Source organism: Phocoena phocoena, chromosome 13, assembly GCF_963924675.1.
Source record: "Phocoena phocoena chromosome 13, mPhoPho1.1, whole genome shotgun sequence".
NCBI lineage: Eukaryota > Metazoa > Chordata > Mammalia > Artiodactyla > Phocoenidae > Phocoena > Phocoena phocoena.
Window position 1 is genome coordinate 58,674,539 of NC_089231.1, and position 24,775 is coordinate 58,699,313.

General features: G+C 40.0%; 1 protein-coding gene across 1 annotated transcript in view; it reads right to left on the minus strand.

Annotated features, from left to right (window-relative positions):
* The window catches only part of LAMA1 (laminin subunit alpha 1), a 148,937-nt gene that overhangs the window by 15,301 nt on the left and 108,861 nt on the right, over window positions 1–24,775 (minus strand). The window contains exons 43-56 of the mRNA XM_065889473.1: window positions 23,387–23,503; window positions 21,758–21,940; window positions 21,294–21,448; window positions 19,809–19,952; window positions 18,692–18,825; window positions 17,719–17,869; window positions 16,838–16,962; window positions 13,583–13,733; window positions 12,790–12,934; window positions 12,166–12,307; window positions 9,682–9,796; window positions 9,316–9,486; window positions 6,236–6,387; window positions 5,347–5,532 (exon numbers count right to left, since the gene is read on the minus strand). Coding sequence (XP_065745545.1) covers window positions 5,347–5,532; window positions 6,236–6,387; window positions 9,316–9,486; window positions 9,682–9,796; window positions 12,166–12,307; window positions 12,790–12,934; window positions 13,583–13,733; window positions 16,838–16,962; window positions 17,719–17,869; window positions 18,692–18,825; window positions 19,809–19,952; window positions 21,294–21,448; window positions 21,758–21,940; window positions 23,387–23,503 — 2,071 coding nt within the window. The remainder of the gene's footprint in view (window positions 1–5,346; window positions 5,533–6,235; window positions 6,388–9,315; window positions 9,487–9,681; window positions 9,797–12,165; window positions 12,308–12,789; window positions 12,935–13,582; window positions 13,734–16,837; window positions 16,963–17,718; window positions 17,870–18,691; window positions 18,826–19,808; window positions 19,953–21,293; window positions 21,449–21,757; window positions 21,941–23,386; window positions 23,504–24,775) is intronic.

Below are 24,775 nucleotides of genomic sequence, written 5' to 3' on the forward strand. Positions count from 1 at the left end.
GAGAAGACAGAGAAACACACACAGATGAAGAAGCAAGGTAAAAACCCACCAGACCAAACAAATGAAGAGGAAATAGACAGTCGACCTGAAATAGAATTCAGAGTAACAATAGTAAAGATGATCCAAAATCTTGGGAACAGAATGGAGAAAATACAAGAAACGTTTAACAAGGACCTAAAGAACTAAAGAGCAAACAAACAATGATGAACAATGCAATAAATGAAATTAAAAATTCTCCAGAAGGAATCAATTGCAGAATAACTGAGGCAGAAGAATGGATAAGTGACCTGGAAGATAAATAGTGGAAATAACTACCACAGAGCAGAATAAGGAAACAACAGAATTGAGGACAGTCTCAGATCTCTGGGACAACATTAAATGCACCAACATTCGAATTATAGGGGTTCCAGAAGAAGAAGAGAAAAAGAAAGGGACTGAGAAAATATTTGAAGAGATTATAGTTGAAAACTTCCCTAATATGGGAAAGGAAATACTTAAGTCCAGAAAGCACAGAGAGTCCCATACAAAGATAAATCCAAGGAGAAACACACCAAGACACATATTAATCAAACTATCGAAACTTAAATACAAAGAAAAAATATTAAAAGCAGCAAGGGAAAAATAACATACAAGGGAATCCCCAAAAGGTTAACAGCTGATCTTTCAGCAGAATCTCTGCAAGCCAAAAGGGAGTGGCAGGACATATTTAAAGTGATGAAAGGGAAAAACCTACAACCAAGATTACCCAGCAAGGATCTCATTCAGATTCGCTGGAGAATTAAAACCTTTACAGACAAGCAAAAACTAAGAAAATTAAGCACTACCAAACCAGCATTACAGCAAATGCTAAAGGAACTTCTCTAGGCAGGAAACACAAGAGGAGGAAAAGACCTACAATAACAAACCCAAAACAATTAAGAAAACGGGAATAGGAACATAAATACTGATAATTACCTTAAATGTAAATGGATTAAATGCTCCAGCCAAAAGACAAAGACTGGCTGAATAGATACAAAAACAAGACCTGTATATATGCTGTCTACAAGAGACCCACTTCAGACCTAGGAACACATACAGACTGAAAGTAAGGGGATGGAAAAAGGTATTCCATGCAAAAGGAAATCAAAAGAAAGCTGGAGTAGCAATTCTCATATTAGACAAAATAGACTTTAAAATAAAGACTATTTCAAGAAACAAAGAAGGACACTACATAATGATCAAGGGATCGATCCAAGAAGATATAACAATTGTAAATGTTTATGCACCCAACATAGGAGCACCTCAATACATAAGGCAAATACTAACAGCCATAAAAGGGGAAATCAACAGTAACACAATCACAGTAGGGGACTTTAACACCCCAGTTTCACCAATGGACAGATCATCCAAAATGAAAATCAATAAGGAAACACAAGCTTTAAATGATACATTAAACAAGATGGACTTAATTGATATTTATAGGACATTCCATCCAAAAGCAACAGAATACACATTTTTCTCTAGTGCTCATGGAACACTCTCCAGGATAGATCATATCTTGGGTCACAAATCAAGCCTTGGTAAATTTAAGAAAATTGAAATCGTATCAAGTATCTTTTCTGACTACAATGCTCTGAGACTAGATATCAATTACAGGAAAAAATCTGTAAAAAATACAGACACATGGAGGCTAAACAATACACTACTAAATAACCAAGAGATCACTGAAGAGATCAAAGAGGAAATCAAAAAATACCTAGAAACAAATGACAGTGAAAACATGACAACTCAAAACCTATGGCATGCCCCAAAAGCAGTTCTAAGGGGCAAGTTTACAGCAATACAATCCTACCTAAAGAAACAAGAAACATCTCAAATAAACAACCTAACCTTACACCTAAAACAATTAGAGAAGAATAAAAAACCCCCAAAGTTAGCAGAAGGAAAGAAATCATAAAGATCAGATCAGAAATAAATGAGAAAGGAATGAAGGAAACAATAGTAAAGATCAATAAAACTAAAAGCTGGTTCTTTGAGAAGATAAAAAAGTTGATAAAGCATTAGTGAGATTCATCAAGAAAAAAAGGGAGAAGACTCAAATCAATAGAATTAGAAATGAAAAAGGAGAAGTAACAACTGACACTGCAGAAATACAAAATATCATGAGAGATTACTACAAGCAACTATATGCCAATACAATGGACAACCTGGAAGAAATGGACAAATTCTTAGAAAAGCACAAACTTCTGAGACTGAATCAGGAAGAAATAGAAAATATAAACAGACCAATCACAAGCACTGAAATTGAGACTGTGATTAAAAATCTTCCAACAAACAAAAGCCCAGGACCAGATGGCTTCACAGGCGAATTCTATCAAACATTTAGAGAGGAGCTAACACCTATCCTTCTCAAACTCTTCCAAAATGTAGCAGAGGGAAGGAACACTCCCAGACTCATTCTGCAAGGCCACCATCACCCTGATACTAAAACCAGACAAAGATGTCACAAAAAAAGAAAACTACAGGCCAATATCACTGATGAACAAAGATGCAAAAATCCTCAACAAAAAATACTAGCAAACAGAATCCAACAGCACATTAAAAGGATCATACCCCATGATCAAGTGGGGTTTATCCCAGGAAGGCAGGGACTCTTCAATATATGCAAATCAATGTGATAAACCATATTAACAAATTGAAGGAGAAAAACCATATGATCATGTCAATAGATGCAGAAAAAGCTTTTGACAAAATTCAACACCGATTTATGATAAAAACCCTCCAGAAAGTAGGCATAGAGGGAACTTACCTCAACATAATAGAGGCCATATATGTCAAACCCACAGCCAACATTGTTCTCAATGGTGAAAAACTGAAAGCATTTCCTTTAAGATCGGGAACAAGACAAGGATGTCCACTCTCACCACTATTATTCAACATAGTTTTGGAAGTTTTAGCCACAGCAATCAGAGAAGAAAAACAAATAAAAGGAATCCAATTGGAAAAGAAGAAGTAAAGCTGTCACTGTTTGCAGTGACATAGAGAATCCCAAAGATGCTACCAGTAAACTACTAGAGCTAATCAATGAATTTGCTGAAGTACCAGGATACAAAACTAATGCACAGAAATCTCTAGCATTCCTATACACTAATGATGAAAAATCTGAAAGTGAAATCAAGAAAACACTCCCATTTACCACTGCAACAAAAAGAATAAAATACCTAGGAATAAACCTACCTAAGGAGACAAAAGATCTGTATGCAGAAAACTATAAGACACTGATGAAAGAAATTAAAGATGATACAAACAGATGGAGAGATATACTATGTTCTTGGATTGGTAGAATCAACAATGTGAAAATGACTGTACTACCCAAAGCAATCTACAGATTCAGTGCAATCCCCATCAAACTACCAATGGCATTTTTCACAAAACTAGAACAAAAAATTTCATAGTTTGTATGGAAAAGACCCCGAACAGCCAAAGCAATGTTGAGAAAGAAAAATGGAGCTGGAGTAATCAGGCTCCCAGACTTCAGACCACACTACATAGGTACAGTAATCAATACAGTATGGTACTGGCAGAAAAACAGATAAATATAGATCAATGGATAGAAAGGATAGAAAGCCCAGAGATAAACCCCCATACCTGTGGTCACCTTATTTTTGATAAAGGAGACAAGAATATACAATGGAGAAAAGACAGCCTCTTCAATAAGTGGTGCTGGGAAAACTGGACAGCTACATGTAAAAGAATGAAATTAGAACACTCCCTAACACCATACACAAAAATAAACTCAAAATCGATTGAAGACCTAAATGTCAGGCCAGACACTATAAAACTCTTAGAGGAAAACACAGGCAGAACACTCTATGACATAAATCACAGCAAGATCCTTTTTGACCCACCTCCTAGAGAAATGGAAATAGAAACAAATGGGACCTAATGAAACTTCAAAGCTTTTGCACAGCAAAGGAAACCATAAACAAGACCAAAAGACAACCCTCAGAATGGGAGAAAATATTTGCAAATGAAGCAACTGCCAAAGGATTAATCTCCAAAATTTACAAGCAGTACATGCAGCTCAATATCAAAAAAACCACCCAATCCAAAAATGGTCAGAAGACCTAAGTAGACATTTTTCCAAAGAAGATATACAGATTGCCAACAAACACATGAAAGGATGCTCAACATCACAAATCATTAGAGAAATGCAAATCAAAACTACAATGAGGTATCACCTCCCACAAGTCAGAATGGCCATCATCAAAAAATCTACAAACAGTAAATGTTGGAGAGGGTGTGGAGAAAAGGGAACCCTCTTGCACTGTTGGTGGGAATGTAAATTGATACAGCCACTATGGAGAATAGTATGGAGGTTCCTTAAAAAACTAAAAATAAAACTACCATATGACCCATCAATCCCACTACTGGGCATATATCCTGAGAAAACCGTAATTCAAAAAGAGTCATGTACCCCAATGTTCATTGCAGCTCTATTTACAATAGCCAGGACATGGAAGCAACCTAAGTGTCTGTCAACAGATGAACGGATAAAGAAGATATGGCACACATATACAATGGAATATTACTCAGCCATAAAAATATACGAAATTGAGCTATTTGTAGTGAGGTGGATGGACCCAGAGTCTGTCATACAGCGTGAACTAAGTCAGAAAGAGAAAAATATCATATGCTAACACATAATATGGAATCTTAAAAAAAAAAAATGGTTCTGAAGAACCTAGGGGCAGGACAGCAATAAAGACACAGATGCAGAGAATGGACTTGAGGACATGGGGAGGGGGAAGGGTAAGCTGTGACAAAGTGAGAGAGTGGCATGGACATATATACACTACCAAATGTAAAACAGATAGCTAGTGGGAAGCAGCCACATAGCACAGGGAGATCAGCTCGGTGCTTTGTGACCACCTAGAGGGGTGGGATAGGGAGGGTGGGAGGGGGATGCAAGAGGGTGAAGATATGGGTATTTATGTATATGTATAGCTGATTCACTTTGTTATAAAGCAGAAACAAACCATTGTAAAGCAATCATACTCCAATAAAGATATTAAAAGAAAAAAGCATGCCAAAATGTATTCGACCCCTGCTGTGTGTTGACAGTACTATGGAACTAATGTTTAGTGGTTGTTTTTTTCTCATGCATGATGACCAGATTTTTCCATCATTCTAGTCTAATAAAGCCATTTGGGGGAGTTTATAGAACACGGGATTCACTTGTTATTCGGGAACTTGTAGAATTTGGGGCCATCTCAAACAGCAAAATTACGTTGCAGGTTAGTGTCAGTACTGGGCATTAAAAGATCAGGAAGTGCAAGATCATGCTGAGAGCACAGTCACACTTACTCCATGTTAAAGATCAGGTTTTGGATACAGCCATGGAATGAGCTTCTCATCTTCAGCATGGGTGTCCCCTCGCCCTCTGGAACACCACCTATGTACAGGTTGGACACACTTATTGTCCTGCTTTCTGCTGATGGGCCCAGCTTCATTTCCACAGGAGCTGTCTCATCCAGTTGGACAGTGATAATTCTAAAAGGTTAAAGGAGAAAATAAAGGTTTTCGAATATAATGAAACATAACTGTCCATTTTAATATCTAATTCCAGCAAGTTTTTACTGAATTATAAAAGTGCCTTGAAGATACATTTTAACATGACATTTAACATGTGTGTGAATAAAAAAGTGAATCTTGAATATTAAAACTTACAGGTAAACGTTCTCCAAAACTGAATGGAATGTGATTAAATATTATTCAGTTCAATTGCTTTTTGGAGAGAATCTTTTACTTCTTTACCTGTGACAAAATGTGCAGTGTTTTTTTAAAACTTTTGGTCTACACTTTTGGAGAGAAATTATATAGAAATGTTGCTATGACACTGCTTACTATTTCACTGTTTACATTTTAATATTTACTATGTCACTATTTGCTATTTTACCATTCACTATTAGAATTTACTAATACTGTAACACTATTTGACACAGAATTATTCCAGTGTAAAGACACTTTATGCCGGGCCCCAGAAAAGGGCAGGTTTAAGGCTGTTCAATTATGAAAATTCTGCAAATATCTTATTACAAAACAGATCAAATTGTTTTCCAAAGAGGTATTCTATCAAGCTTCTAGAATTATTTTGGAATTATAAAGACTCTGGATGACATCATACTGATTATCCCAATCATTTCACTGCATACAGGCCTCCTACTGGGGGCCCTTCGTAAGGTGACGCAAATACCTCCCGGTCCTTATCAAGGAGATGGAATGCTCTTGACCGTCGCCATATGTGCCCGTGGGAGCATGCAGGAGAGCTCTTCTCAGGCTGGTTCCATCCCCAGGATTAACATGCACTTCAATGTGGCCTTCAATTAGCATGATGGAAAAGAAGGGCTGGGAAGGTCACACAGAGAATTCCCAAAGAAAAGACATTACTATAGGATTTAAAGAATTATCATCTTATGAAGGTAATGTGGGAGTATTGGCACCAAGGAAGCAGTTCTTTAAGAATATCACCATCTAACAACTATTTTATACTTTGTATATTGCTTTCTAACCTCTGCTGACATAATTTACATTCTGCATTATGCTATTATCACTAACCATATCAAAGATTTCCATTTCTACAGTCTTCATACTTATTATTTATTGCTACATTATGTACTAACAAACAGTTACATTGTTAAGTCATTGTTCTGTTTCTCCCTTTCCCATTTTACTGAGATGTAATTGACATATACCATTGTGTTAGTCTTAGGTATACAACACAACCATTGGATATTTGAATATACTGTAAATGATCACCTCATATAGTTACAAAATTTGTTCTTGTAGTGTGAACTTTTTAAGATCTACTCTCTTAGCAACTTTCAAATATGCAGTATGACATTGTCACTATAGTCACCATGCTGTACATCACATCCCCAGAACTTATCTTACAACTGGAAGTTCGTACCCTTGACCCCCTTCACCCACTTCTCTCCTGCCCCTACCTCTGGTAACCACTAATCTGTTCTGTCTCTATGAGTTTGTTTTTCTAAGATTCCACATATAAGTGAGATCATACAGTATTTGTCTTTCTCTCTTTGACCTATTTCATTTAACGTAATGCCCTCAGGGTTCATGCATGTTGTTTTCAATGGTAGGATTTCCTCCTATTTTATGGCTGAATAATATTCCACTGTATAAATAAATAGATAGATATTGATATATATGTATACATATACACACACCACGTCTTTATCCATTCGTCTACTGATAGACACTCAGTTTGTTAAATAATGTTGCAATGAACAAGAGGATATAGATATCTCTTCAAGGTAGTGATTTCGTTTCCTTCAAATACATACCCAGAAGTGGAATTGCTGGATCATATGGGAGTGTGATTTTTAATTTTTTGAGAAAGCCCTATACTGTTTTCCATAGTGGCTGTACCAATATATTATACATTCCCACTAGCAGTGCACAAGGGTTCCCTTTTTTCCACATCCTCACCAGCACTTGTTATCTCTTATCTTTTCTTTTTTTTGTTTTTGTGGTACGCGGGCCTCTCACTGTTGTGGCCTCTCCCGTTGCGGAGCACAGGCTCCGGACGTGCAGGCTCAGCGGCCATGGCTCATGGGCCCAGCCGCTCTGTGGCATGTGGGATCTTCCCGGACCGGGGCACGAACCCGTGTCCCCTGCATCGGCAGGCGGACTCTCAACCACTGCGCCACCAGGGAAGCCCATCTCTTATCTTTTTTGATGGTTGCCATTCTCAGAGGTGTGAGGTGAAATCTCACTGTGGGATCTATTCCTTTTTTAAAAATGTAGGTAGTTTCTAACTTTTTATTACCATACGTAATGAACATTTAACTGTTTGTTTTTTTTTCTTTGCCTGTGAAATTTTTCTAAGATTTCTAAAGGTGGGATTAAAGAGTTGAAGGTTTGAAAATGTTTAAAGCTCTTAACACTCTTTTGCCACATTGAGAGAGGTCCACCAGCAGAACTGGAATGGGAGTGTTTCACAAGGTCTTGCCAGCACTGGATGACACTGTTCCTTTTTGCTGACTTAGTAGCAAATTTTGATTTACAAGAGGTCCTATTAAAATTGGTGGAGAAAAACAGTTTGATAGTTCCTCAAGAAGTTAAACATAGAATTCCCATATGACCCAGCAATTCCACCCATAGGTATATACCCAAAAGAATTGAAAACAGGTACTCTAACAAATACTTGTATGCAGATGTTCATAGCAGCATTATTCACAATAGTCAAAAGGTAGAAACAACCCCAAACGTCCATCAATGAACTAATAAATTATGCTCTGTATACAGTGGGATAACATTCAGCCATGAAAAAGAAGGACGTGCTGATACATACTACAATGTGGATGGACCTCGAAAGCATGCTAAGCAAAAGAAAGAATATCACTCATACGAGTCCACTTATATGAAATATACAGAATAGGAACATTCATTCATAGATACAGAAAGAAGACTGGTGGTTGCCAAGGTTGGGGGAGGGGGTGAATGGGGAGCGACTGCTTAACAGGCATAGGCTCTCTTTTGGGTGATGAAGATGCTTTGGAACTTGACAGAGAAAGTGGCCTCACAACATTATGAAAGCACTAAGTGCCACTGACTGTTTCACCTAAAAATGGTTACTTTTATTTTATGTAAATTTCATCTCAACTTAAAAAAAGGAAAAAAGATTGGTGGAGCCCATAAACCAATCTGTCCTTGTCAGACCTTCACTCAGTGTCTTGTGAGGTATCTGGGGTCTACAGACTGGTGTTCCAGGTCAGGCTCTGAAATAACGGCTGTGTGATCTTGTGCGGGTTAGCCAGGCTCTCTGAATCCATTTCTCCCTCAGCAAAATATAGGAAGCAGCATTCACCCTGAAGTGTGGCTGTAATAATTATACAGCAATGTCTGTAAAATACCTTGCACAGTAGAGAACAGTACTCTAAACTGTAGCTGCATGGCTTCTACTTCATTAATACATTAGTATTCTGTGAATCTCGTCAAATTACATAATATATAAAGTTCAAGCAGAGGAAAGGTAAATATCACCTATCCTATAAGAATCCTAGGTAGACAGCAAGGATCTTTCTTCTCAATGGCTAGACAAGGAAGATGGATTATGCAACACAAAGAGACCGCTGATTTGTAAGGGAAAGACATTCAGCAATAATCACTTTTACTTATTAAAAACGCACACCCATTAACAACCAGGCACACGTGTTGTAGAATACATGTTATGACTAAGTCATCTTCCATCCAGTGTTTCCTGAAGTCATTTCCTTCCTGAGCTCCTGGCTTGAGAGCCTTTGAGCCACTCACCTTGTGGGCCTGCCGGTGACCTTGCTTCTCCCCATGCTGGCCCAGGGCAGCTAGGATGATGCCGCTGCTGTTCCTGGTGGCAAATGTTGCCAACAATTCCGAATCTGGTGACAAGGACTTGGGTGGCAATTCAATGTAGCCACCTCTCAAGAAGCTAACGCTTCGGACAGGCTGGTCACAAAGGAGAGGAGAAAGCACCGTGAGGCCCACCCGCATGCTGAACCTCCCACCCTGGAGGCTGCTGCCGTTTTCCCCACCACCTCTTTTCTGTTCACACCCCTGGTTTAGATCCTGTTGCCTTATTATGTTAGTAAATCAGTGGGCATTTATAGAAACTCATCCCAATATTAATAAAACACTTCCCACCTCCAGTATACAGCCTTTTCTCACTCCGTAGGAATTTCTGAGTAAATCAAAGGTCGATCTAGATATTTCCAGGTTTTTGATACAGCCCACGTAGCTTTTGCTGGTGACACCTTTCCTGTAGGGAAGGGCAAGAGAACAACAGCAACAAAATTGGATTTTATAACTCCAGTTTTGAAAGAAGAAATAAAAATGGACCTACAAATAAGAAAGATCTCTTTCCATGTGTCATTCTCATAAATGTCTAGATCTCCCTCTAACAAGACTATTGATGGTGAGAATTCAGGTCAAATACGTACTCTCCTTAGGACTAAAGAAAGGGATTGAATTTAGTGAGGCTGATTACCTAGATGGCTCCCTAGATAAAAGCATGATTAATATTTTAAGGGAAACTATTATAGTCATTACCATTTAGATATACTCACTAAAACAGAGGCTAATTATAAGAGAGACAGTGCACTGCCATAAGGAAATTATAGCACTTAGATTTCAATCCAGTCTCCGTGTAGAGCAAACATTCACCTCCCAACGGGGGCAAGTGTGGGCAGTGTGATTTCCCAGGATCTCTTGGTTAGAGACAGCATCGGCTCTTGTCCATACCACATATTCATGCACTTCCTCCTGAAGGAAATAACTGCATTTGGTGAAGTCTGGGATTATCCAGAACCCTTATTTCTTTGATACTAAGCCAATTCCATATTTTTATTAACAGAAATTGCCACTCTGCTGGGTGAGGTGAGCTTCAATGTACTCAGGCTAACATTTCCAAATGATGGAGACTACTGAACATCTCCCAGTTACACCCTGAAGCATCAGCTAGTGACAGGAGAACTGTGCAGGAACATGGCTTCTTGCTACATGTCATATCTCACTTTTTCTCTGTGCTGTGCAATGAGCTGTCGGCCATTAAGAAACCACATGATTTAGGGCAAATTTCAACCTTTCCGAATCTCAGTTTCTTCCATTGTAAATGAGGAGACTGGCCCCGATGATACCCAAGACCCATCTATCATGAAAGTCTGTGATTTGAGATGTCTTCCTAGTAAAGGGACTCTGTCCTTTTCTCCAGGGTCTACACTGTGTACCATTTAGGTAAAGAACAAATGAATTACAACACAGCTTGTAACCTCAGAAACATCCCCAATGCCACTATGTTAGGAATGACATCTGTAATCAGGGATTAGGGGAGAGGCTTCCAGTCCTGGCTCTGCCTTGGCAGAGGGGTAAGACCTGGGACAAGCGACCAACTCCCCTGAAGTTTTGGGACATTTATTTCCAAGACCCTGAAGGTGGGTGGCTGTGGTTGTAAACTATGTTCCTTGGAACTTTCACACATTTCTGGCAGAGAAAGGGGTGTGTCAGGAAGTGGATTCTGGGCTGCTCAACCCATAGCAACTGGAGTGGCTGCACTTCTGTATAAGAACCCGGCTTGAAGATGAGGTACTGCTACAAATATACATTTGAAAACCACGGGGCTGAGTGACTCGGTTTGGACATTTGGTGATTCCACTCCCTGGAAGCTAGGCTGCCTTGACTGCTGGCCATATATGCCTTTTTTATAATGGTGTGAAAGACACTTGGAGCTTTCTTTGTCCCCAGTCCAAAATTACAAAACTAAGGACAGTAAACTACAGAAAATTTATGAAATTATTAAAGTCACAAAGCTAAACAAGAACAAGAATCAGTGCATCTCTCCTCTGCTACCTTTAATCCAACTTGCTGATGCTGGTCTTTAAACTTTCACATACATTATTCATTCTAATCACCAAAAGGGGAATCCAGATAAGTCTGCAGAAAGCATGACTCCTTTCTTTTTGTCACCAAAAAGATTCTACCACTCTAGAATGTCTGGACAGGAGCGTGCCGTGTGATGGAAAGTGGGTCTCCAAGTATTGCACAGTCACAAGTTTTAGATGTTTTGTAGGCAATAAACAGAAAATCATAAATTCTACTGCAGAAGGCTTTCTTTACTTCCCAATTATATGGCATACTAATCAAAACAGAACGTTATAGGTTAAATGGTGTTTCCCCACCCCGAGCAAAAGATTTTGAAATCCTAACCCCCAGTACCTGTGAATGTGACCTTATTTGAAAATAGGGTCTTTACAGTTGTAATCAAGTTAAGGTGAGGTCAGTATGGTAGGTCCTAATCCAGTATGACTGGTATCTTTATAAAAAGGGGAAATTTGGACACTGAGAGACACACACAGAGGGAAGACAGCGTGTCCACACAGATAAAGAATGCCACCTACAAGCTGAGCAATGCCTGAAGCTACCAGAAGCTCAGAGAGAAGAATGGAACAGATTCTTTCTCACAATCCTCAGAAGGAAGCGGCCCTGCTGACATCTGATTTTGGAACTGTAGCCTCCAGAACTGTGAGAGAACACATTTCTGTTGTTAAGCTGCCCAGTCTGTGGAACTTTTGTTACGGAAACTAAGGCAGTTGGTAATTAGGGACATGGAAATTCTGCAATGTGATATCATACCTTACAACTCTTGACCTAGGTAATCCACCCACATAAATTGGATCCTTATCTAGACGATTGAGGTCAGAAGATGGTCCTGGAGTTTCCCCTTGCTTGGTTTCTTTGTAGCTGGTGTTATATGCATCAATAACTGCTAGGAGTCCTAGAGAAGATCAAGAGGAATAGACAAGAAAATGAGTCATTTTCTACAATAAAGTAAACACAGACGTATAACAAAGGTCATTTACAAAGACATATTCTTTTACATTCTGCAAATTTGACCAGGGGATGTTCTTGACTGTTAAAAGACAAATGAAAACCCTCTTTACAAAAGTCAATAAATCCAGAATATACATGCTAAATGGTAGCAGTATGTGTGTCAAAGAAAACAATCAATTTGATCCTTGATTCCAATTCAGCATTTAACGTTAAAATGCATTTGGAAACCATAGACAGAGAATTAGAATATTCCTCCAGCAAAATGTGAATCCTGGTGCTTAGTATTCCAAAGAAAACAATGGCTTTTGATTAGAATATCATTTAAGAATACCTAGAAAGCTAAAGTAAAAAAAGACTGCCGACTTTGGAAAGATTTCTATTCCTATGAGGGCGACCGACATTCTGTCCGTCTACCTGTGCATTTACCTTGCTTTCTGTTTCGCTGGAAGGCAATTTTGTACCAGGTTCCATTATTATAGCGTCTGTCGGTAGTAAGAGCAAGAGGCCCAGAACCCAGGTCAACTGTAACTCTAACTCTGCCGTCGACCAAGTCGATGGATAAAAAGTCTTTCTGTAATAAAGAAAAGAGTTACCCAAGGCTCCATTATTATCACAATATTTCCTTTCTCTTCAAGTCAGGGATGGCGGAAACCTCCTACAGTCAAACTAAGAAAACAGGATCTGGCCCAACAGTCCAAAATTAAAAGTGTCCACAAAGGCTTTCTAGAATAATATACAGACATATGTCAGATAAACTCATGGTCATCAAAATCTACAATGCAGGAAGAGAAGTGGAATCTCTATTTTTTTCATTTAGATTGACAACTGGGCCAATCCTAAAAATAAAACTAGAAGATTGAGAAAAATCAGCAGCACGTAAGATAAAAATAAGAACGTGAACTTCCTGCAACGGAATTCAAATAAGGTGGTCAGAGTGAGTAAAACAAGACGTCTTATTCAAGCTCAAAATTTAATAATAAATGTTCAACTCATATTTATAATGATAGGAAGCTATTTTCTACTTGATACGCTTCTACATTTTCCAAACATTCTTCAATAGTTTTGTACTGATAAATCATTTAAAAAGGGGGACTGATACGGCATACATACATACATATTATACTAGCATGTGCTCATAAAACAATCATTAAACGTAAATATCCTCATAGCAATCCAGCTGTATATACACAGTAGGGTGCAGGGCCCCACAGACTCTTACGGTGCCATTTGAAGCCAGGTAGAGAAGCAGCCCATTAGGTGAAAAGGTACTAAAAAGCATAATTATCTGCGTCACAGTAGCCCGGAGCATCTTCTCCACGACAGAGTACCCACTCCCATCAAAATGGAAGGAAGCATCTTCATTTTGGGGGCTGCAAGGAGAGAAGGTGAAATACAATCTATTCTTAGGAAGGTAGTTAAATAGAATACATGATACTCTTACTGAGTTCTTCCTCACAAAAGTTGTGATAGAGCATTTATTTCCATAAATTGATAACAAGTGTAAGTCATAATATCTTAAAATATGCTCCCCATGAGATTATGCGAGACAAGCACCCAGTTGCCTTGTAAGGAAATGAAAGTTAACATGGGCAGTGTTCACTGTAGTAAAAAGAAATTCCCTCAAAGGATGGATTACTGCTATAAACAGTTCTACTTAGTGACTGGATTTTCATTTGTTCTAATTCTCTTTAATGTGACTTTGATGTCCCTTAATGTCTAGTTTCCTTTAATGTCCTTTCTTAATTCCAGCACTTTCAGAATAAATTTTTTTACTGGCATGTATCACCTTATGCTCATTTTTAACTAATTCAACTAAACTGGACTAATGGTGGAAAACAAATATGTACCAATGTGCCAAAAGGATCAGTTTGCAAAAATATCATTGACAAAAAAGAATCTCAAAAATCTGCAGGACGAGCTTACAGCAGTTATATACCATGGACGCCAGCACTTCTTAGATAAGTGTTTTCCAGTTTTCCCAACGTCTCAAAAAACTGACTTGATTTACTCTTCAGGTACAAAGTACTTAGAACATATTCTTATGTTCAAAAAGTACTTTTCTGGAATGTCATAGGGCTCGAGAGGGAATTAGATTAGGGTGTTTTGGGGTAAGAATTTGCATTTTTCCCAGTTGAAGGTGCAATAACCACTCTGTGTCACATCTCCAAGCAGGAACAGAATAACCCAACAGTGAAACTGTTTCCATTAACAAAACAAAATGTAGCAGTGCTTTGTAAAACCTGAGCTTTTAAATTTATAGCTTTCTACAGTCCTGCTTTTTCTAAAAATTTCCGTCTTGAGATCTCTTATAAGGAAGTATAACTTTAGGGAAATGCACTCTGCATAAACAAACTGTGGCCTAATTCTCAATTATTTAATCCTTAAAACTCTGGCCTCCTAGAAGCATGTCCCATTGCTTTATCTTTTGGCAACCGGTTTCATGTAGCTAAGGACACACACTCTAGAACCAGATTGCTAGGGTTCAAATCCCAGCTCCCCAACTTACTAGCTGTGTAACCTCAGAGAAGTTACCTAACCCCTCTGTGTCTCATTTCCTTCATTTGTAAAATAGGGGTAACACTAGAACCTCTCTGGAAGAGCTATACATGATTTAATACATGTAAAGTTCTTTAAACGGTGCCTGGTACATAGCAAATGTTCAGTCTGGTTTAGCTCTGAGAATTGTACTGTGTTCAGAGGTCCTAGTGGGGTCCCATTTTGCCTATTAAAAGCTGAGCCTCAAAGATTAAGTTCTTGCCCAAGAACACACACAAGAAAATGCAAAGCCAGGTTTCAAACGAAATTCCAGAAATCCGTCTGCCCTTTCCCTCCCCAGAGCTCAGGAGTTCTCTGTTCTCAGGGAGGTTGAGTCTTTGCTTCTGGCTTCTCTCCTTCAGCAGGGCCTGCCCCAGTCAGGTGGCCACCAAAAGGGATGAATGCAAAGGAAACGATGACTGAATGCGATTCTCCTGAGAAGGCTCACATCCCTCGGGTCAGCGGCACATTTCTGGGGCTCGTCCCCTGTGGGTCAGACTTCCGTTCTATAACCATGAGGCCCATATGCCTTTCCCCAGCTGGGCCTCAGGAAGGCAGCTCCAGGCCCCTGCCTGGGTAAGAGGCCGGGACAAATGACAAAGGGTCTGCCACAGCACTTCATGGCTGGCTCTCCTCCAGCGCCCAGCATTTATGGGAGGCCGGGGGGAGCCCTGCGGTCAGGAGGACCGGGCAGACACCCTCCCTCCCAGCTCTCAGCCCCGTGACCCTGGAAGAATGACTAGACTGCTCTGATCCAAGCTGGCACCCATGAGAAGGGGGGACCTGTCAGACTCCGTGTAGCTGTCCCGTGAGTGAGGAGGCATCACTCGGGCCCCACGCCCAGGATGCTCTACCTACCATCGCCCCTACAGCGCGGAGCTCTTTTTTATGTTACCACAAAGAAGTATTTTAGTTGATTTTACGTAGACCATGAGACATTGAAGGAGATAAGCCTGGGTGACTGATGTTGCCATCACCAGTACCGAGCAGAGGGCCCAGAAACAGATGACTGTCCAGTCAAGGTCAGCCATGCAGCCAATGCTCTATTGCAACAGCCTCTCAAAACTAACACAAGAATAAAGGCCTGGGTTTCCCTGGTAGTGCAGTGGTTGAGAGTCCGCCTGCCAATGCAGGGGACACGGGTTCGTGCCCCGGTCCGGGAGGATCCCACATGCCGCGGAGCGGCTGTGCCTGTGAGCCATGGCCGCTGAGCCTGCGTGTCCGGAGCCTGTGCTCCGCAACGGGAGAGGCCACAACAGTGAGAGGCCCGCATACCGCAAAAAGAAAAAAAAAAAAAAAAAAAGAATAAGGCCTGTTGACTAAATGAAAGTTTTTTTCCCCATATTTAGATGTGAACTGTTAGAATCAATGGTTTATTTTATACTATCCTTGAAGGATCTGAGAGATTGTTCATAATTATGAACATATGCTGACACCATGTTAGAGAAGTGTAAGTATATTCAAAGAAGAATAAAAAAAATCAGCTTACTTGGTAATATAAATCAAAGGTAAATGATTATAAGAAAAAAAGTTTTTAAATCTAAAGGACATCAATGGACCATGCTAATGATTTAATAATGGAAAATTACACACAAAGGTAAAAAGCGCAATGAATTCCAATTACTGGCCGCTCAAATGGATTCTGTTGCTAGGAGTAGTTTATTAACTCACTGAGCTAAAGTTTTTGGCTAGTAGGTAGGGGCACTTATCTAAAATGAAGACAGTTTTAATCCATTTACAAATGTAGACATAAAGCACCTATTTGTGTCTACTTCAGCACTTGCAAAGTATGTTCTATGGAACATAAACAGCTCTGGAATGCTTTTTAAAAAGAGATCAGGGTCAAATGAGTTTGGGAAATGCTGCAACTCTAACCTTCTCCCGGGACAGGGTTACCGTGCATGTTAGCATCTTCTGTGTTACTCATGGGGCACGTTACCTTCCAAAGCAGCCATGGCACTTTCCCTCCCTTTCAATATAGTTCCATAGGCCAATCGACTGTCCATTCAAGAAGGCCTCTCCCATGCAGCCTTTAAAATGGGTAACCTTCACAGCAGGAGACTTCTAATGTAAACAAACAAACAAACATACTCCAAGTATATGTGGTGAAAAGAAATATATTCTCTAAGTGCACAAAACTCCTCCTTGGGAGCTCAAATCTAACAGATCCAAAATTTGAGAAAACAACATCCAGGAAAATGACCAGTTTGTAATCACTGAACTTCCTTCCAATTATGAATTGGAATCCTAGAATGAACACAGCAGGACAAGATCTCAAAGGTCATGTCAGTTACTAGGGTCACTGGAGAGAAGGCCCTTTAACTAATGAGGAAAGAGACCCAGAGAATGTGGTCAGTGGTGAGGGCCTGCCGGGACCTGGGACCCTTACTCTCATTTCAGAGCACTGACCCAAGTCCAGGTGAGTGAACGTTATTGGGTGAGAGGGTAACTGATGTAGTAAAATATACGATGGGCTCCTCTGCTAACTGCTAATTAGTATTAGTCCACCACTAGGGTCAGAATAGAGATAAAGGGAGTTCACAGAAATTCATGTGGAATATTGAGTTTCCTCTTTTATAATTGGGGGAAAAAACCAAATAATAAAATGAACCACTGGCTTCTTTTCCCTTATGCTATCCATTAAGCATGATCCTTTACAAAACCAACCCAACTCTGCAGATGAACTGTCCTTAAACGAAATAACAGAAGCAGGAAAATCTTCATCTGCCTAGAATATTTTCAAACATTTAAACATATTCATTTTCTACACTGGTTAAATCAACCAACCAGCACTGCTGAGATGAATGTTCAGAAGATTACCTTGATCTGTCCTCCAAGCCCGCCAACAAACATCAGTGTTGAATTGTTTACATCCAGAACATTAGCTGTTCCAGGGGATTTACTTGTTTTTGGTGGTGGCTTTTGAGATGCGCTCACTTCCTTTACACTCACCGAACCAATGTTTCCAAACCTAAGGGTCACAGAGTTGCAAAGAGAGCACCTGCAGAATTGCAAGTTGGTCCACATACACACACATCTGTTTCACACACAGCCTCCACCTGCTTCTGCCCATGTCTCCAACTGGTCTCCCTGCTTCCAGTCTTGCCCATCCTGCCCCTAGTTTGCACTCCAAAATCTTGTGGAGTATTTCTTCTTAAAACATAAATTCCATCACGTTACCTCCGTGCTTAAAATAGTTTCAGATAATGAACTAAATATATTTGGAACGGTCTACTGCCTTTATCATTACCCCATTTTTTCAAATAACAAAGTAAAAATCAGAAATTTCCAGTAACACACCATCACCAACCATGATATTACAGAAAAGTGAAAAGAAAGCCATACCTACAGCCACTTAACAGCAGTTGCCTCTGGAAAGGGGCTTTAAAACGAAGAATTTTGCTTCGTGCCTGAATTTTGAGAAAACGCATCCCCCACTTGTACCCTCATCTTCTGTCCTACTTGTACCACTGCCAGCCACGTGGCATCTCCACCACGCTGCACTTTACTCCCCACTGCTGGGGCGCAAACATTTTACTGGGTTGGCTGCCTCAGACTTGGACCTAACATTCTCAAGGCAACATAAACTTTTAACTCTTTTCTTCTTTTGATTGTTGGTTTTGCTAACAAACTTTATTTCTTCTGTAATGATGAAAAAAATTATTTCTATAGTTAATCTAAACCAAGTATCCTTTCACTGACTTCCCAGAAATTTCGAAGACAGTTATACGATGTTACAAACATGTAATTACTTATAAGATGCGAGATGCTCAGAAAGAACTTTCTCTGCTACCTGGTTACATAGATACTGTGCCATTTGCTGTCATCAACCGGGAAGTCTGGAAATTCCAAACGTGTGGACCCGGAGCCCAAATCCCAGAGGAAGGCCACTTTCCCTCGCCGCATCTCCACTGCCAGGAAGTCAGCCTGGGGTACAGGGCATGAGTTGGGATGAGTTCACACGCCAGACTGTGCATGACCACCGAAACACTTTAAAAGATGATTCTTACAACATTTTCTCTACTTTAAATTTTTTTTTAAGTAGAAAACAGAGAAGATCGTCTTTTGTCTTTAAATGCTCCCCTCCCTGGAGCTGGAGCATGACCTGGAGTATTGGTACTGGGGATGGTGGCCACCGTTGGCCATCGGTGCCCACCACCCTTGCCCAGCGTAGCCCTCCATGAAGCCTCCCATGAAGTTCTCCAAGAAAACTTGCTGGGGGTTACCAGCCTCTACCGGGGTCATGAGGGGAGGCATTGCACTTGTTTGTTTGCCCAGTCTGAGAAGGCAATGCACGAACGTGAGATGTACAGCGAGACAGGAGCCATGAAATCGTACATCACGGACTGACCTGTGCTTTGCACCTTGTATCTTAAAAAGACATTTCAGATGGCATTTGTGCTTGCTAATATTTTCTGCCCTAACATACCCAAGGGCTCTGACCTGTTCCCTATGACACGGTCAAATGAATCAGTAGTCTTCCATAGGGGACGTGCCCTCTGGGAACCCTGGGAATCTCACTGGGTGGAATAGCCTGGGGGGAAGCTTGACGATTCTGACATGCCCCTTGTGGTGCACGCCTCCACTCCTGGTAACAGCGGCCAATGTCCACAGACCCAAAGCATAACTCCGTGGCTTCGGAGGTCACAGGAGACATTAAGAAAAGCTCTGTCCCACAGCTCACAGTTAAGATGGCAGAGGGAGGTACTTTTCATAAATGCCACTCTTCTCCTCACGGGCATTCAGTTCTGTAGTTTGAATATTTTTAATCTAATGTTACCAGTTTAGCAAAAGGTTAGTTCTCATAGAAGAATTAGTGATTTCACAAAGGCCCTATTTTTTTTTAACTGATTCAGAAAATATACTCTGTCCCTAAGAGACTCAGCGTTGCTCTTGCGGGTCATACTCACACTGATGCTACTCCCCAGGTAGAAGAGAAGGTTGTCAGGTTCGCTTGTCTTCACATTTAGTGTTAAGCTGTTATAGTTGGTAGAAGAAATCTGAGGCTGGTAGGCCCGGATACAGTCTCTGTCTGCAGACACAGCAACTTTGATCTGTAGAAGGAAAACGGAAGTGTTCCTAAGTGCCTAAAAATCATTTAGGGCCACACGGCAGCACGCCTGGCGTTGAACAGTGCTATTCTGTTCCAGATCGTCACTGCTAGTAGGTTTCCTCTCTGGATAATGCACAGTGCTTCGTGTCTCATAAGGTGAAAGTCAGATGATGCTGAAATTTACTTTATTTGGTAAAATATTTTAATATGGAAAAGTCAGTCAGGTTTTAAAAGGGAATTTTATGTTGGAAACTCTGTCATGTGAGATTTAATTCCTTAAAGACAAGGAGCTTATCCAAATCACCTTGGAATCTTATACCTGACACAGGACATTTGATGATCATATATGGAAAAAATGGAGGGTTGATCTACTCACTAGGCAAATATTTATAGAGCAATTATTTCATTTACATATTTCTCTGATAAGTAATTACTTGCATATAATCCTTATATTAACCTTCAAGATTATAAGTTTATATTAACCAGAGCACTTGGCACCATCTATCGGGTTTACATTTATTTGGTGACTGGAACTAAAACAGATGGAAACCAGAGCTCTTGTAAACCTACAGCCCTTTTCCCAAAGTGAAGTCACTCAGGGATCAAAGAATACAGAGCTCCTTTTTCTTGGCTAGAAACTTCAGGAAGATACTCTTTAGACCAGAGGTCACATCTATTGTCTATAGGTCCCCAGGATCAAGACAAATGATATTCTCTCAAGTCTTATTTCCCTGAAATGCCTCTCCTTTGGTGCACGGCCAATGCCATGTGCCGAGGATGACCAGGAAGCAGTCTCTCAAATTGTGTGTTTTATGCAGTTAGTGACCTGGATTTGTGCAGCATTCATGCAGTTCAAGCTGTTTTGTCAGAATCACAGAGACGAGGCCCACACTGTGTGAACCTTCTGAAGATTACTTGGATTATGAACACAAAGTTGGTAAAATGATGGAAATAGCACCATATGCAACCAGTGAGACTTACAGGGATGCTGACACTCAGGCCTAATGTGTTCTGCACCATCTAGCTAATTGGTGCAGATCTATAAATCTAGGCCACGATGATAAATGTCCATAAGGACACAGAGATCTCTTTGCTAACAACATTCTGAAACACACCGAAAAAAGCAAGACTCAAAGAAAATAAGACTAATTAAATAGACTTAAATATACTTAGGTAAATACATATAAGACGAGGCTTTAAATATACTTGGAGACAAGGCTGTGAGGAATCTGGGGTTACTGAGAGCTGGTTAGTAGAAAGTGTGGCCGAAGGCCCTTTGCACAGGAGGCCTCTGGGACTTGCAGTTCCAGGAGCCTCAGCTGCAGGGGTGCTGGGCACTCACAGACGCTGCTTGCTTCCGGGCCTGGCTGATCAGCAGTTTGATTTCTGATAGGTTTCTGCTCAGGTTCTCTTCTAACATCTTCAAAGGCTTCAGCCGATCAAATAAAAGGTTCGCTTGTGTTTCCACATCTTTGACCTTTCTTCCAGCCAACAAAGCTAAAATATGAGGTGGCGAGAAAGTTGGCAGGAGGGAGGCAACGAGAGAAATGAATTGGTCATTACTAATGCACTGGATAAACCAGAATATCCTAATAATCAAATCCTTGGCATTTTGGTAAATATATGAAAAATGCACCAGCACAAGGCATCACCCAAGGCCCTTCTCTTTTTGTAAGGGCAAATCCAGATGTTGGTGCATTTTTATTTTTTAGGACTGCTGTTTGTGAACAAGGCACCACTGTGCCCTTGGCAAACTCAAACGGCTCGACGCAGACTTTCCTAATGGGAGGGGAGACCACGACCTACTGGTCACTGAGGAGTCATGGAGGAGTTCTTCTGTTTCTCGTAACGTGGCATTAACCCTGGACAGGTCAGTGGACGTATTCAACAGCTTCTGGCCCAATCCCACGACGTTCTTTAGAGTGCTCATAGCGCTCTGATTTGCAGATGTGGCCAGCTCTTTGATTTTGGCACCTTTGTCTCTGACACCTGAAATAAATTTATACGCAAGCATGCACTCTGGTGGTTATACACAGAGAAAACCAAAAAACCACAACAAATGTAATTTTACATAGACATGTTACAGAATTTTTTGCTGGTTGTTGAACACAAAAGGGGGCTTCTGTTTTTAATGGCAATGTTAAGGCTGCATATCATATGCTCTACTGCTTCCTTTTATGGATGAATGAAATATTTTTGATGACAACCCTCTGTATTGATATATGATTTCAATACACAATGAGATGCCATGTGCTCAGCGTCTTACACGTTAATAATCTAAACTTCTTTCTTTGGTCCCTTTCCTATCACTCCCTTCTCATGGTCATTAACGCCATCTCCAAATCATTCTGCGTCTAGATAAGAAGGTTTGGGAATTTAAATCTGTACCTGACATGGAAGTATCCTAGGCTAGAGGAAGTGTACCTGCCCACAACATCAACTGGCTGCTGGAAATAACAGTGCAGGAAAAACTAAACGGTCACTAAAGGTGAAGTGGAATTCAGTTATTCTAGAAAATCTGGTGGATGGGTTTTTTTAAAGGCACTCGTATTCATTTTTGAAGTGTTTAATCACAAACGGGGCAAAGATTAACACTAGAAGAAGCTGGATGAAGGGTATGCAGGTGTTCTTTTTACTCTTCTTGCAACTTTTTGGCAAGTTGGAAATTGCTTCCAAAAAAAAGTTATTTTTGAGTGCTTGATCAACATACACCACGTATCCTTAAAAACAGATAAATAAGAGAAAAAGAAATTTCCATAACAGAAAATATTCCATTGATTTAAGTCAGTCCAAAGCGCCGCAAGCAGACAGAAGAACTTTGGAGATGTTTGGCTGTCTTCTAAGACTTTTAAAATAATCTTATAAAAAAAAAAGAAAAGGTTGAAGGAGTGTAAAATAAATAAATCACTGCAGCACAACTCGCCTGTGTTATACTTTTAAGAAGTTATCCTGTTAAAAATTTTAATGAACGCTGCATTCCCAAACCGTCAGCATTAAAGCGATCTATTGTAGAATGCTTATCACCTCACAAAGGAAGATTTAATTTCCAAGCAAGAATTCTCTAATTTCCCACATTTGTAATGAATCTAGCATTTCCCCCTAAAGCAGGAACGTTCCAGCTTCTTTACTTCCTGGCTTCTTTGAATGGCCCTTCTTTCATCTCAGGCCCATTTTAAAAGTAAGCAATTAATACGGTAGCATAAAGAATCTAAGGCTTTTGTTTTTCAGGTATAACTCTACTACTTCAATGCAGGTGTTCTGATGTTATAAAACACATAATGATCTTCACTTCCAAACCATATTCCTCTACCAATCTTGGCCTCATTTCGGGTGAGGGGTCTCCATCAGACTTGAGGCAGGTCTTCCTCACGCTCACGTGTAAGGGTTTTGCAATGAGAAGGTATTAATTAAATCAAGAACCCCCCTTCCACTTACCTTCAGGAATTGCTCTAAGTATCAAGAGTGATTCATTGGTCTGCTTAGTAATTTTATCAGCATTCTCTTGAAATCTCTTTGCAGTATTTTTCAATTCACTCAGTTCCAACGCGATACCTATTCAAGGGGGAAAAAGTGTTCCCTTTTAGGCTAGTCCTAAAAAGTTGCCTAGATGAGAGCTTTATCATTCCTGACCCATCTATAAAATCAGCAGCTTTCTACAGAGACCCCAAATATTGCAAGTTTTTCCAGCAAGACTTAACACCACTCATTATAAAAATTGTGTGTTTTGGGGCTTACTTGATCATCTTTTCTACTTTGTTTCCCTTCGCACTAATATGTCTTCCTAAATTCATGTCCAATTTAATTAGAGCTCTAGGGTGAAAAACTGTGTTTAAGTCACTCAGTCTTAATCAGACTTACTAACTTCCGATCCACACCCAAGTCCTGGCCACCTTTGTCCCCTAGGTTGTAAGACCCCAAACATGGGCTCCTGCTCTGGAATCTTCTTCTCAGTCCCCCACCTGCTTCTCAGCCAGGGTCCCTCCCCTACTTTCCTGCTCCCTTCTGACCACCCAATAGGCACTCAACTCGTCCTCCTTCATGTTTGATCAAAGCTGTTGGATCAAAGCTTTTACTTTTAAAATTGCTGTTCGTAATACACAATCACATTTGGATTCTGAACACCTGGTTAAAAAATAAATTATTGATAAAATCCATGATGAACCTGATGGTTCTGCATAAAATTTTAATTGCCAGAAAGTTCACTATTTTGTGGCCTACAAAATACCTTTAGTTATGTAAACTAAAGCTACCGCCCATCAGCAGTGATGCTAGAGTCTGTGTTTAAAGCTTTATGATTGAGAATTAGGGACTTTTTATATTGTGAGATGAACATAAATTCTAAATTGTGCCACTCACAGAGAAACAAAAAATATGCACCTATCCAAGCCCTTGGCTGTAGAAGGGTCCAGGACTGGACATGGAAGTAGTCTAAGTGGTATGAGCCTTGTTTATGGCCCACCATTTACTCCCATAGGAAAAGACAATATTTTTGTTGTATTAGAGTATATTAAGGTGATAGGTACACTATATGTTATAAAACTTGTATGTTTCTCTTCCACAACAGATTCCTCTGCCATTCTGTGTTATGCTTATTGGACAACTCTTACATATGCCAAAACTCTTACAAAACTGCTTACTGAAACTCTTGGGAAAAATGAAACTGCATAGGTATTTTTTTAAATAGATAAATCAATTTATCTATTTAATTCAGTAATTATTTAATAAGAACCTATCACGAGTCTAACATTACATTAGCCCTAGGAAGAAGACACAAGAGAAATCAAACATAATACATCTTGGGCTTCCCTGGTGGCGCAGTGGTTG